General features: G+C 38.5%; 1 protein-coding gene across 3 annotated transcripts in view; it reads right to left on the bottom strand.

Moving 5' to 3' along the window:
* KIF13B (kinesin family member 13B) overlaps window positions 1–15,440 on the bottom strand; it is a 192,676-nt gene that overhangs the window by 86,648 nt on the left and 90,588 nt on the right. For all 3 annotated transcript variants that reach the window (XR_005020172.1, XM_036854067.1, XM_036854068.1), the window contains exons 12-13: window positions 10,883–10,993; window positions 5,827–5,961 (exon numbers count right to left, since the gene is read on the bottom strand). Coding sequence is in view for 2 of the 3 variants with exons in the window: in XM_036854067.1 (XP_036709962.1) it covers window positions 5,827–5,961; window positions 10,883–10,993 (246 nt within the window). In the remaining variant the exon portion in view is untranslated. The remainder of the gene's footprint in view (window positions 1–5,826; window positions 5,962–10,882; window positions 10,994–15,440) is intronic.

The following is a 15,440-nucleotide window of genomic DNA, read 5'->3' as shown; positions in this document are numbered from 1 at the left end:
AGAGAAGTTCGAAAAGGAAAAAAAAAAAAAAAGAGTCTGAAGAGAAAAAGAGCCCAAGATCACATAAAAAAGAAGAAAAGATCCCCAAAGCACTTGGCTTAGGCCATTTCTATGTATAATCCCTTTCTTCTCCCCATGAGAAATTCTAGCTGGAGTCCGTATTGTGACTTTGGAATCCTTTTTGTCCTTGGGGGTGGAGGTGGAGAAAAGCTCTGAACTACCCCCTAGATTGGAGTTTGAGTGTAGAACCAGCTCCGATTGCTGCATTCCAAGATTGCACACGGGTTCACTCTGATGTCTCTGCCCTTGCTTTTGTTCTTTTTGCTGGAAATGCTCTCTCTTCCCTTCATCCAAATACAAAATATCTTCAGCACCTACTTCTAACCTCACCTTCTATTTGCAGGTTTCACTAGTAGCCTACACTGACTTCTCCCTTCTCTGAACGCTTATTACACTTAGAGTCAGCACCACAGTTTACTATCGCATGAATGTTGTTTTTCCCCTTATTTAGATAGCAACCTACACAGGACTCTTGCATCTTCTCCAGTAACAAGCATAGTCCATGATACACAGTAAATGCTGCTAAGTATCTGTTAATAAACTAAACTAAAAATTATCAGAGGTAAGATATTAAACAGTAAAGGTCTAATCCAAATTCTAGAAGGAAAATTTCTTTTTTTTTTTTCCAACAAATATTATACTGAGCCCCTATTTTGAGCTGGGCACTGAGCCACTAGAGACAGAAGATAGACAAGGTCCCAAATGTAGAGCTTATTATAAATGACAACTTAAATGTTTCATTTGAGGTTATAACCCATTCTGATTTAGATGATGATTTGCCTGACTCTCAAACATTGGGTTCTAAAAGCTCAACTCTGCTAAAGCCATAACTGTCTGATGCTTAAACAAGTTAGACAATAAGCTTCTTGATAAGTCCTTCCTATGGTGCTCTAAGCACTGCAATAAAAATACTGATGAGGAAGAGAAAGAAACTTATCATAGGTTGGTACAGAAGTTTACCTAGTGAGTAACTGAATGCTGTGAAAAGTACAATGCATCAGGGATACCTTTTCAGTCTCTACGTGATATGTGAGTATAATAACTCTAAAGCATATTAGTTTTAGGGAAAACTTTAGCAGACACCTTTTTTCATCCATTTAATTTAATTTCACTGGAGATGATCAGCTAACTCTTCTCTGAATTTACTGTACCTTGCTTCCTCTATAAAGCAACTACTTACATGACGACTCTTTTGAGAATCTCCCTTTGATCAACTGAGTCCTAAAAGAGAGAGAGAGGGAGGCGGAGAGGGTGGGGGAGGGAGATGGAAAGTGGCATATTTCACAGACGGCTTTTCCCACCCTGCTAGCAGGAGGGGTAGCACATTAGCACAGCTGGCACGATCGCTCAGCCTTATCAGTATTCTCAGACAGTTTCTGAAGAAAGAGGAAAGCAAGTACCAGGGGCAATAAGCAGAGAAGTATTTGTTGCTCTTTACATATGTAAATAATCAATAGTCCTTAATAAACAAAATCGCCCTGGCTTGACAGAACCAGGACTCTGAAGACAGCCTTTGGGCAATGGAGGTGAGGAAGGAAGGAAAGGTACCTTTCTGTCTTTTACAAATTCAAATATTACTCTAGGTGAGTCAAACTGCCTCCAACCAGGCACGTCTCACGGCCACACCGCTGTCTTATTCGTCCTGGGCCCCCTGAAGCTTGGCCCACAGCTCTGTCAACACAGGATGGCTGTGGCCCTGCCATTCCGCTGATCGCCTCCTCCGCTGACTGAACGCCGGCAGGCAGCTTACTGCCAATGGGAGCAACGCCCCCCCTAGGACTGTTCCCTACGTAGGTGTGCTTTGAAGCTGCTGCGGAATCACTGGTACAAATCCTGATCAAGCGTGTGTGTGATAATTTGCCCCACATCCTTCAGAATCACCCTTGCTTCCCCAGCCATTAGTAGCTGACTTGTGAAAAGAGTAGATCCAGAACTGCACAAGCAAAATAGCTTTCCTGAACGATTTGGTGGATAATTCAAAGGTGTGACTGGAATCATACTGTAATCCTATTTCTGTAATTAAAAAATACGTATCACTATAAATACACATACACACAGAGGAATAGATCCAGAAGATACAGATAAAAATATTAAATATTAACTGTGGTCTTCTCTGGCTGTTGAAATTTGGGCACTAATCCCCCTTTCGTTTTCTAATATGTTCTTATAAGACTTTTTAGAAAAAAAAGTGTATTACTAGCATAACATTTTTAAGGTGAGGGGAGCAGCTCTTCCCTCTAGAAGCTTGGCTTATGCTGGTATAAATCTCCAAGTCTCTCAAAAAAACTAAAAACAGAACTACCCAGCAACTCCACTCCTGGGTATGTACCCAAAAAAGACAAAAACACTAATTCAAAAAGATACACGCACCCCAGTGTTCATAGCAGCATTATTTACAATTGCCAAGATACGGAAGCAACCTAAGTGTCCGTCAACAGATGAACAGATAAAGAAGATGTGGAATGGAATGGAATACTACTCAACCATAAAAAAAAAAGAATAAAATTTTGCCATTTGCAGCAACACGGATAGACTCAGAGGGCATTATGCTAAGTGAAAATAAGCCAGACGAAGACAAACACTATATGGTATCACTTACATGTGGAATCTAAAAAATATAACCAACTAATGCATATAATAAAAAAGAAGCAGACTCACAGATATAGAGAACACACTAGTGGTTACCAGTGGGGAGAGGTGATATGGGGGGGAGGAGTGGGAGGTACAAACTACTGGGTGTAAGATGGGCTACAAAAATGTAGCCTATCTACAACACGGGAAATATAGCCAACATTCTGTAATAGCTCTAAGTGGAGTGTAACCTTTAAAACTTGTACAAAATTTTTAAAAATAACAAATTTTTAAAAATATAAATAAATCTCCAAGTCAACCTCAGAACTGCAGGCAGGCCTCGCTTTGCACAAGAGTGCAGGACTATAAAAATAATTTAGCAAGGAGATCTTAATAATCAGTGGGGAAAACTGCAATAATTCTGTAACATTTAAAACTGTCCAGTAAAAACATGAAGAAATCTCTTACTGTTAAAATGTATAGGAAAATGAAAAACCAGTTAAACTAGTATTTATATTTAGTACACTGTCATTTAGAACATTAGAAACACTGAAATTTAAAGCATTTTTTTCTTTGTTAAAAGCTTATGTACCGAGAGTAGTTAGAACAGTGTTTGCCTTCTTCTCAACATATATCTTACAGGAGGGAGTGAGCGTATTTTCCACGCCTTGGCGAACTGTCATACTCCTTTCTAAGCTTCTACCATTTTATCCTTTGTGCTTTCAATGTTGCGAAGTATCTCCAAGAGCTCCTCTCATGTGAAGTGCTTTCTGATGTCACTCCCTTTGAGACATCTGCAGTCTTCTCGTCACAACCACTTTCATTATTCACATCGGTAAGTTCACCTTCACTAACTTCCTCTGGCTGCACATCTAGAAGCTCACGAATGCCCGCAATGTCAACATTATTTACTAACTCACGTTAACTGGAATTCGTGTATGTTGGAACCATGCAAAGCAAGAGCCGCCTGGCTATGCAAATTAGATGCAAAATTACCTTGTGAGGTACATTCTACCTATGGTTTGGCCACCATACTTCGCTTCTGCAAGTTCCAGACAGAACAAATAAATGGAGGATTCTATTCTAGAAGAAAACCATTCAAAATCTGGAACTAGAAAGAATGCTAGAGGTAATTTAATCCAGGGGCCTCATTTTATACATGGGGTGCTCAAAGTCACCCGCTGACGTGAGGTCATCTGCCCAGCATGTAAACCGACTTGAGAATTTGAAAGCAAAGAAATAAAAAACGCTCGGCCTCTAAATTCCTCCATCCCACATCATGGTATCACTTTACTGAAGCAAAAACTGTTCTTGGACTGAGATCATCCTTTTGAATATGCTTTGTCATGAATATCACTTTTGTCATGGGTTTAGCTTGGGCAGTGAAGAACCAACACTGCTTCAAACTCTGCCAAAACAGGGTTGACCACACAGTCTGAAACAGAATCCCAACACCTCCACACAAGATGACCAGAAATATTTTAACTGCTCTCCAAAAGTCTTTAAATAGTTTTCTTTGTGTAATTTTTAAGTTAAGGAACAGATATGAATCAGGCTTTTTTTCTTGTTGGGTGTATGTGTTTGTGTGCTCCAATTTGAACTTCATCACATCAGAAAGAAAAAGAACTCACAGTTCTGAAAACTAAAAGGGCAGAATATTTAACTCCTATTCTAATACTGCATCTCTCCTAAAGCACATGAATAGCTACAGCTGAAACTCTAACACAAAAAGCTGCCAGCATTGTTAGAAGCACAGCGAGAGACGTGCTAATATGTCATTTTTCCCAAAGGACAAGGATAATATAATAAGGTACCAGAGTATCAAATGAGAAAGTGGTATGTGGAATAATTTATATGTGGATAGTGCTTCTGTTTATAAAGTGCTTGTATATGTCAAATCCCATTTAATCCTCCAGGAACCCTGTGAGGTAGCCGGACAGAGAAAACTTCCATTTATAGAGGAAGAATCTGTAGACTGTGGGGGGCAAAGGACTTGGGAGCAAACATCTGCCAAGCAGTGGTGCTGGACTAGAAACTCAGGGCATCTCCCTCCTACCCCAGCACTGCTCCCACTACACACAGCACCTGAGTGTGCACACAGGATTATATGCAACAAACACACAATTTAACTCACAGTGTAATATAACATGGTATAAGATACTTATGAATAACAGGGCCTTATCAAAATACCACAAAGCAATTACCCCAGATACCTTTGATAAAAACTGGGAGACCAGCCAACGTGTCGTGAATTCTTCAGTCTCTTTAGAAGTGAAATGACACAATTCCCTAATTTTAAAGCTGCTTCCAACTGTACCAGCTCACATCTTTACTGTCCTAGTCACTAACTTAGTTAAACCCACATAGATAGTTCCTATACTATGAGGGGAAAAATTTTCCTCCTAAATATTCATTAACCATACATCAGTCATTTAGTCCATTATATAACTCATTTATGCTCTAGGGTTGGCAAAGGTAATTTTGGCAAACTCCTTATAATTTATAGAGTGTCTGATATCATGCTCATCCCAAAGTTGTCTCTTGTCTTCCTGATACATCCCACAACCTATAGGTTTCAATGTATAAGAGTATATACATATATACAATGTATATAGACTTCAACGTATGTCTGGTTTTTTCTGCTCCATACTCTGACCCTCTCAGTCTCTAAGTGACATACTCTCTTTTTTTATAAGTTGATAATCCAAAATTTTTAATTTTCCTAAGAGTTACTGGAAACACAAATTTCAAATCAAGTGGTCCTAATAACTTTCTTTAAACATTTCTCTGTAAGCTAAGAAACCACTCACCAAAAGCTGTGCTTCATAGAAATCACAAAAGCTTTAGTCTACCGATGAAACCGTTTAGTTTAAAAGTCACTGTTTAAGCTTTAACGTTATCTACTTAACTTCCTGGTTTAATCACATTAAACGATAAAAGTTAAGCTACTTAATTTGTTGGAAATGATATCAGAATATCATCTTTTATATTTACTAGGTTGAATGACATCACTCAAAGACTACAAAGAGAAACTGATCTCAGAAACTCAAGATTTTTCTATACTCCAGCTTAATCAAATAAAAACAATTTGCTAACTCATAGTTTTGAATATGGTTCTCCAAGTATAAAAAAAAAATACTGTGAAATGCTGCTCTATTTTGTGGTAGGAAATAGTAGAAAAGCCTATTATTTCACCTTTAAGTAGTAAACCAGAAGTTCATTCAGAGCAGGATCAGCATTCAGATTAACGAGGAAACATTTATCATCCCCAACTTTAATTCCAGAAGATTGAAGAGATATTCCAAGACTCTCAAGCTGTTTCTGTCGCTCCTGTAAATGCATTAGAGAAGTATTAATTCCACAGCTATTGAGGCAGCAAGATATAAAAAGTCATATATTATAGTAATTATTAAATAACTTTATAACTCAAATATGTTATCTTAGGACATGGTATTACATAGGTTACTGCATTTGTTCTCTTTCTAAACTATAATATTGCTTTGTTAGGTAAAATTTTTTAATTTCAAAAATAAAGCCATTACAAATAGCAACCAAATATACTAAGTTCTCATTTTTCATTCTTGAAAATATCTAACATCCTGAATTCACCTTTCACATTTAATTCTGTATATATGAGCAAATATAAGTGTGTTTTACTCAACTGTGATCTTTTCTGAAAAGCCAAGTATTTAATACACTCTGCTGCTTGATGTCCTCAGTGGGTCTCCAGCAGGGATAAAGGCCCAACTCCCTCAACCAAGCCCACAAGGCCCGGCCCTTCAATCTGGCCCATTTACTCACCATCATCACATCTTGTCACCCCTACTCTCAAAGCCTGTACGCAGTTAGTGGAACATCTTCCAGGGCCCTCAAAGTCTCAAGAACGCTCTCTCTAGCTTAAGGGTTTTACACCGATTCCTCCTATCTGGAGCACACCTGTTCTCAAACTTGGTAACTTTTTACTCGACCGTTTCTCCGTGAGGGCAGGGACCCTATCTCTCCACTGTGTATTCCTGGCACCTAGCACAGTGCCTAACACACAAGAGCACTCAAATCGTCGGTGTCGTGAATTTATCGAAATAAAATCTGCATATTCAGTAAAGCCCTATTTTCATAAGAACGTGAACCTTTCCTTTCCGTGCCTACCTATCTGTGAGTTCATGCAACATACACATGCGTGCACCTAGAGAGATACACATGAATCCTGCAACCCATGCTCTGTAACTAAGGAATATGAATCGGGGCAGAGCAGGGCGTCTTTAACTATGTATAAATAGCAAATAGTGATGAGTCATCAAGAACCTCTGATTCTGAGGAAAGACAAGACAAGCTAAGTCATTTAACTAGGGCCACACAGTAAGTCTGCAGTATAGCTAAACTGCAGCCCTAGAATTTTGCTATTTCTAGGCACACATCCTAATTTATACGGCCACTGCAACCCAGTCAATCACCCCTAGGATAATACTATTACAAACATACTGAAGGGGATATTTTGGCTCTGGGCCTTTGAATCGAGTCTATTCTCTAACAAAAAACATTATTGGCTTCTTTCGGAAGTGCTGAGTAGTTTAGCACTAGCCATTAGTTTTCAGCACTCAATTCTAAGCAATGATTATCCTCAATAAAGAACCATGTTCCTAAAATGAAGAAAGCAATTCTAATATATCTTGTATGGTCCCTTACTGAGGGAAAGCTCTTTTACAAAGGGATACTGGTGTAATTAAAGAATTATTCCAATAATGAGAAGAAACATTTCTCTATAAAAATGTCTTTTTTTGTAAACTACGAATGAAGTGGGTAGACGTTCATGAACTAATATTAAATTTAAAATGTAGGGTATAACTAGTATATTAATCTGTGCACTGGGAAAACCTGGAAGAAACCACAGAGATATTAACAGTAGTTTTCTTTGGATGACTGGATCCGTTCAATTAAATTTTCTTCATAATAATCTTTCTGTATTTTCTATAAGTAAATACTACTTTTGTAATACAATAGTTTCTTCTACTTATATTCTTATTAGGACTCTAGTAATTTTCACTATGGAAATAATTAAAAGATTTAGAAGAAGTTTGGTTACTGCCGTCTAGTGGCAAAATTTTAATTCATACAGAGGCAAAGACTAGCCTGAAAAAGACTATACGACTTAACAAAGGTAAAGCCACTCAGAGTAAGGGAAAAGACAGGACTTAAATGAGATAATGTACATAAAACAGCCAGGATATACTTATATAGTACATGGCATATACTAAATGTTTTAACAGATAAATCAAAATCTTTCTAGCTCCTACTGCTGAAATCTAAGAATTTTAGTTTGACATTCAAAGCCCTATAATGGCCAGACTTACTTACTTCCAACCGTTCCCACACTCTCCAATAATAACTCTCTGACTTTTGCTCAATATTGATAATTGAATATGGAATGAATGTTACTGAATATAGGTTTGCCCAAGGTCATTGAGCAAATCTATGCCAGAGAAAGGAATATAAATGAATAATTGTCTAAGTTAGCAGTTATAGTAAACTACTGTTTTATCCTACTTCCTTAAGCATTTTCCTGTCATTTGAGATTTTATAACGGTAGAAATATCACAAAATTTTTGTTTAAACCAAAGGGCACAGCATTGAAAAACTGTCAATTCGTTGCTACATCTGCCACCAAAAATTTTGAAGTTTTTAATCATTAAAAAATGACAAAAATCTGCAACATCTAGGAATCAGTTCAAAGAATAAACAAGTATTGTATGATAAAATATAGTTACGTTTACTAAATATTGCTTCTCATATCAGAGATTAGTTAACTTTTTCTATAAAATGTCAAACAGTAAATATTTTAGTCATCTGGGTCCTATGGTCTCTGTCACAGCTATTCAACTGTGAAGCCATAAATAATACAAAAACATATGAGCATGGCGCATTCCAATAAAACTATTTATGAAAAGAAGTGGCAGGCCGGGTTTTGCCCAAGGGCTTAGTTTGCTAACCCTTGATCTATCTCACGTAAGTGTATATTTCTTTACTGAGAACATAAAAGATGAAAACAAGAGAATTTGGTATCAAAGATATGTCACTGGGCTGAGAAATTAGTCAACTTGAGTTCTGACTGTTTACTCAAAAATACTACTGAGCACATAGTTTCAAAAACTAAGAGATACAGCCTTTTTTCTTGAGAACCTTACAAACTCATTAGATAATAAAAGTATACACAAAAAACTGAATAGTAAATAAAGTACTCATGATTTAAGGGTCAAAAGGGTACAGACAGCTTCCACAGGATTCACGGCAGGGACAATCTCTGGGGGCGGGCATACTAGAGGAAGATGCCACAGAAGCCAGGGGACTTTGAGAGTCTGGCTGACTTAGAACAGACTCCCAAAAAGCTCTTCAAAAAAGAAATCCATTTGGCTGAGTTCACCTAGGTTTCCTCAAAGTTATCTGATCATGAACCATTTTTTTCCCCATAAGACTTATTAACAGTCTGTGGCTATACTGCCAGAGATATATTTTAGGAAATGCCAGTCTGTACTGCAAAGGAGTCAGTGACCAATAGACCAGCGAGAGAGGAGAAGAAAGCTCAGCAGCACGGAAGCCTGGGGGCTTGGAACGATAAGGTGTTCAACGAGGTGTTGGATAAAATCAGGCTGTCCTCAAAAGGGGCATATGACCGAGGGAGAGGACGGCTAGGTGAGGAAAGATGCTACAGATAAGCCGCATCAGCACTACACTCTCACTTAGACCTCCCCTGCTTTGCATCAGAGCAAAGCAACCCAAGTACGATAGCACTTCAAAGTCAATGTTTTATTTTCAGAGCAGCTCAAAAATGCTCATATAAATTAGTTCCAAACTGGATGATAATTAGAATTAATTCTTATTAAATAAGAATTTAATTTATGAAAAACAGCAAGTGTAATATGTAATGAGAAGTAAAGTTTATACACTGGTGTATTCTCTTCTCTGTAATTTGAGGGATATGCTTTAAGATAACTCAGTGCAGGGATACAGATAAAACAAGACTTGTCTTATGTTGGTCTTTAATGAAATTGGGTAACGGGTACATGTGGATTTATTACACTCTTACACTCATATTTTTACTTATTTTGAAAAGGACTGTAATAAAAATGTTTAAAAATCAACTTAAATCCTAGTCTGCACTAATATAAATCTAACATCCACCTTATGCTACATAATAATAGTACTGTCCTACAACATCTGATGTATCAATTGATTCTGGACAGCACATTGAAAGATGGAATCTACTGGGTAACAAAAGAAGTAGCAAGCTCTATTTTGTTAATACAAGGAACAGCTGAAAACACAAGAAATTTTTAATTTTAGAAAAGGAGGGGAAGAGGTAGAGGTGACTTTCAATATCTGGGTAATAACAGACCCTATCTTGCAGGGCTATTGGGAGGATTAAATAAAATACTGTATATTTAAAAGCGCTTAGCATAGGACCCAACATGTACGTGTACCCAATAAGTATTGGTTATTATTGTTATTATTACTTACTACATACAAGTGGGACACTTATTCTCTTAGCTTTGGAAGAACAAACTAAGGCCAATGAGCAGAAATGGAAGAATAAAAGATTTCAGTTAAATAGTTACCATCAGAGTTATCCAGTCATGAGAAGACTGCTCAGTGTGGTACTGACCTCCACATTATCATATATATTTCTAAATCAGAGGCTGAATAAGCATCTAAGAGGAAAGTCACAGAGTAAACCTTTTACTAAGCACACAGTTGGACATTTTAGGATTTTTTCCAAGTGCTAATGCACCCACTGGAAGATTTCACCACTTTATATTTAATGGTCTAAAAATGAGAGACAGTCACCTCAGATTTAGGTATTTCATATTACTTTTACTGAGTTGTCATATGGAAGCAAGAAGCTCATAGCCTAAATATCTACTACGAATAATTTTGCAGTTGGGTAAGTTCCTTATGTTTGCAAAGCACTTAACAGAATTGGGTGTTCAGAGCCAATGGCTAGTTATATCATTTAAAACATTTTATGACACCAAAAATATTTTTCTTACATAATGAACAATCCATTAATTGTAATTATGTCTTTATCCTTCAAATGAACTTTGTAAAGTACAGACTCCTGGATTTAGATCTTATTTAAATCTTAATCTGCTAGATTCTCCACCTTCAAAGCTAAAAATCAAAAAGAAATCAGAAACATGCGCTGCGTTGCACTGCGCAAACTGCCACGACGTTTCTCTCTCCTTAAGCAGGAAGCACGAACCTGGGCAATCTCCTCGGTTTTCCTTAATTTCTCCTCCCAGGTCACAGTCATTTCCTGGATTAGCTTCTCTGATTCTTCCAGCCGGTCTTTCAGCTCTGGAGATTTCATTGCCTGCAAGCAAAATGTTTATTTCATGGAATGTCTGTACGATGCCCTGAAAAAAGAATTCGCGAAATCCAGGAGGACATAGACGAACAACCTCACTCCTCTTAGCTCTGCAGCTCCCTGGGGTCCCTGACCTGCCTAAGACACAAGGACTGTCACTGACCCGCAGCATCCAGACCGTGTGGGTCCCACAGACTCACCCAGTTATCCAGTGGGTTGGAAAGAAGACTTAACCTTTTCATGTTTCTCTAACCTGTTGTTACTGTGAGATCTAATTACATTTAGGGAGATAAAAAGTTCAAGCTACCAAGGGCTTATTTTTTAAAATCTCAATAGGTCTAGACGCATATGTGTGACTCATTCTACTCTTTATTGATGACTTTGGGTATTTCTTCAAATATATGCAGACTAAATTTGCCCATGTTGAAAACTGGATGGTGTTATTGATACCAGGAAGACAGAAACAAACTTTCAAAGAATCTTGATGAACTGGAAAATTATTCCTGTAAAAACAGGATAAGATTCAACAGGCAAAAATACAATCAAGGAGATTAACCAAGATGGCGGAGTAGAAGGACGTGCTCTCACTCCCTCTTGCGAGAGCACCAGAATCACCACTGGCTGCTGGACAATCATTGACAGGAAGACCCTGGACTTCACCAAGGAGGATACCCCGCGTCCAAGGACAGAGGAGAAGCCACAGTGAGACGGTAGGAGGGGCGCAATCAGAGTAAAATCAAATCCCATAACTGCTGGGTGGGTGACTCACAGACTGGCGAACACTTATACCACAGAATTCCACCCACTGGAGTGAAGGTTCTGAGCCCCACGTCAGGCTTCCCAACCTGGGGGTCCGGCAACGGGAGGAGGAATTCCTAGAGAATCAGACTTTGAAGCCTAGAGGGAATTGATTGCAGGACTTTGACAGGACTGGGGGAAACAGAGACCCCACTCTTGGAGGGCACACACAAAGTAATGTGTGCATCGGGACCCAGGGGAAGGAGCAGTGACCCTGGGGGAGACTGAACCGGACCTACCTGCTGGTGTTGGGGGGGTCTCCTGCAGAGGCGAGTGGTGGCTCTGTTTCACCGTGGGGATAAGGACACTGGCAGCAGAGGCTCTGGGAAGTTCTCCTTGGCGTGAGCCCTCCCAGAGTCTGCCATTGACCCCACCAAAGAGCACCGGTAGGCTCCAGTGTTGGGTTGCCTCAGGCAAAACAACCAACAGGGAGGGAACCCAGCCCCACCCATCAACAGTCAAGTGGATTAAGGTTTTACTGAGCTCTGACCGCCACAGCAACAGGGAGGGAACCCAGCCCCACCCATCAACAGTCAAGTGGATTAAGGTTTTACTGAGCTCTGACCGCCACAGCAACAGTCAGCTCTACCCACCACCAGAGCCTCCCATCAAGCCTCTTAGATAGCCTCAACCACCAGAGGGCAGACAACAGAAGCAAGAAAAACTACGATCCTGCAGCCTGTGGACCAAAAACCACAGTTACAGAAAGATAGAGAAGATGAAAAGGCAGAGGGCTATGCACCAGATGAAGGAACAAGAAAAAACCCCAGAAAAACAACTAAATGAAGTGGAGATAGGCAACCTTCCAGAAAAAGAATTCAGAATAATGATAGTGAAGATGATCCAGGACCTCGGAATAAGAATGGAGGCAAAGATTGAGAAGATGCAAGAAATGATTAACAAAGACCTAGAAGAATTAAAGAACAAACAAACAGAGATCACCAATACAATAACTGAAATGAAAACTACACTAGAAGGAATCAATAGCAGAATAACTGAGGCAGAAGACGGATAAGTGACCTGGAAGACAGAATGGTGGAATTCACTGCTGCAGAACAGACTAAAGAAAAAAGAATGAAAAGAAATGAAGACAGCCTAAGAGACCTCTGGGACAACATTAAACGCAACAACATTCGCATTATAGGGGTCCCAGAAGGAGAAGAGAGAGAGAAAGGACCAGAGAAAATATTTGAAGAGATTATAGTCGAAAACTTCCCTAACATGGGAAAGGAAATAGCCACCCAAGTCCAGGAAGCGCAGAGAGTCCCATACAGAATAAACCCAAGGAGAAACACGCCGAGACACATAGTAATCAAAGTGGCAAAAATTAAAGACAAAGAAAAATTATTGAAAGCAGCAAGGGAAAAACGACAAATAACATACAAGGGAACTCCCATAAGGTTAACAGCTGATTTCTCAGCAGAAACTCTGCAAGCCAGAAGGGAGTGGCATGATATACTTAAAGTGATGAAAGGGAAGAACCTACAACCAAGATTACTCTACCCGGCAAGGATCTCATTTAGATTTGATGGAGAAATCAAAAGCTTTGCAGACAAACAAAAGCTAAGAGAATTCAGCACCACCAAACCAGCTCTACAACAAATGCTAAAGGAACTTCTCTAAGTGGGAAACACAAGAGAAGAAAAGGACCTACAAAGACAAACCCAAAACAATTAAGAAAATGGTCATAGGAACATACATATCGGTAATTACCTTAAACGTGAATGGATTAAATGCCCCAACCAAAAGACATAGACTGGCTGAATGGATACAAAAACAAGACCCATATATATGCTGTCTACAAGAGACCCACTTTAGACCTAGGGACACATACAGACTGAAAGTGAGGGAATGGAAAAAGATATTCCATGCAAATGGAAATCAAAAGAAAGCTGGAGTAGCTATACTCATATCAGATAAAATAGACTTTAAAATAAAGAATGTTACAAGAGACAAGGAAGGACACTACATAATGATCCAGGGATCAATCCAAGAAGAAGATATAACAATTATAAATATATATGCACCCAACATAGGAGCACCTCAATACATAAGGCAACTGCTAACAGCTATAAAAGAGGAAATCGACAGTAACACAATAATAGTGGGGGACTTTAACACCTCACTTACACCAATGGACAGATCATCCAAAATGAAAATAAATAAGGAAACAGAAGCTTTAAATGACACAATAGACCAGATAGATTTAATTGATATATATAGGACATTCCATCCAAAAAACAGCAGATTACACGTTCTTCTCAAGTGCGCACGGAACATTCTCCAGGATAGATCACATCTTGGGTCACAAATCAAGCCTCAGTAAATTTAAGAAAATTGAAATCATATCAAGCATCTTTTCTGACCACAACGCTATGAGATTAGAAATGAATTACAGGGAAAAAAACGTAAAAAGGACAAACACATGGAGGCTAAACAATACGTTACTAAATAACCAAGAGATCACTGAAGAAATCAAAGAGGAAATCAAAAAATACCTAGAGACAAATGACAATGAAAACACGACGACCCAAAACCTATGGGATGCAGCAAAAGCGGTTCTAAGAGGGAAGTTTATAGCTATACAAGCCTACCTCAAGAAACAAGAAAAATCTCAAGTAAACAATCTAACCTTACACCTAAAGAAACTAGAGAAAGAAGAACAAACAAAACCCAAAGTTAGCAGAAGGAAAGAAATCATAAAGATCAGAGCAGAAATAAATGAAATAGAAACAAAGAAAACAATAGCAAAGATCAATAAAACTAAAAGTTGGTTCTTTGAGAAGATAAACAAAATTGATAAGCCATTAGCCAGACTCATCAAGAAAAAGAGGGAGAGGACTCAAATCAATAAAATCAGAAATGAAAAAGGAGAAGTTACAACAGACACCACAGAAATACAAAGCATCCTAAGAGACTACTACAAGCAACTTTATGCCAATAAAATGGACAACCTGGAAGAAATGGACAAATTCTTAGAAAGGTATAACCTTCCCAGACTGAATCAGGAAGAAACAGAAAATATGAACAGACCAATCACAAGTAATGAAATTGAAACTGTGATTAAAAATCTTCCAACAAACAAAAGTCCAGGACCAGATGGCTTCACAGGTGAATTCTATCAAACATTTAGAGAAGAGCTAACACCCATCCTTCTCAAACTCTTCCAAAAAATTGCAGAGGAAGGAACACTCCCAAACTCATTCTATGAGGCCACCATCACCCTGATACCAAAACCAGACAAAGACACTACAAAAAAAGAAAATTACAGACCAATATCACTGATGAATATAGATGCAAAAATCCTCAACAAAATACTAGCAAACAGAATCCAGCAACACATTAAAAGGATCATACACCACGATCAAGTGGGATTTATCCCAGGGATGCAAGGATTCTTCAATATACGCAAATCAATCAATGTGATACACCATATTAACAAATTGAAGAATAAAAACCATATGATCATCTCAATAGATGCAGAAAAAGCTTTTGACAAAATTCAACACCCATTTCTGATAAAAACTCTCCAGAAAGTGGGCATAGAGGGAACCTACCTCAACATAATAAAGGCCATATATGACAAACCCACAGCAAACATCATTCTCAATGGTGAAAAACTGAAAGCATTTCCTCTAAGATCAGGAACGAGACA

Source organism: Balaenoptera musculus, chromosome 6 (assembly GCF_009873245.2).
Source record: "Balaenoptera musculus isolate JJ_BM4_2016_0621 chromosome 6, mBalMus1.pri.v3, whole genome shotgun sequence".
Taxonomy (NCBI): Eukaryota; Metazoa; Chordata; class Mammalia; order Artiodactyla; family Balaenopteridae; genus Balaenoptera; species Balaenoptera musculus.
The sequence above is the reverse complement of the archived record's forward strand: the minus strand, read 5'-3'. Positions and strand labels throughout refer to the sequence as shown.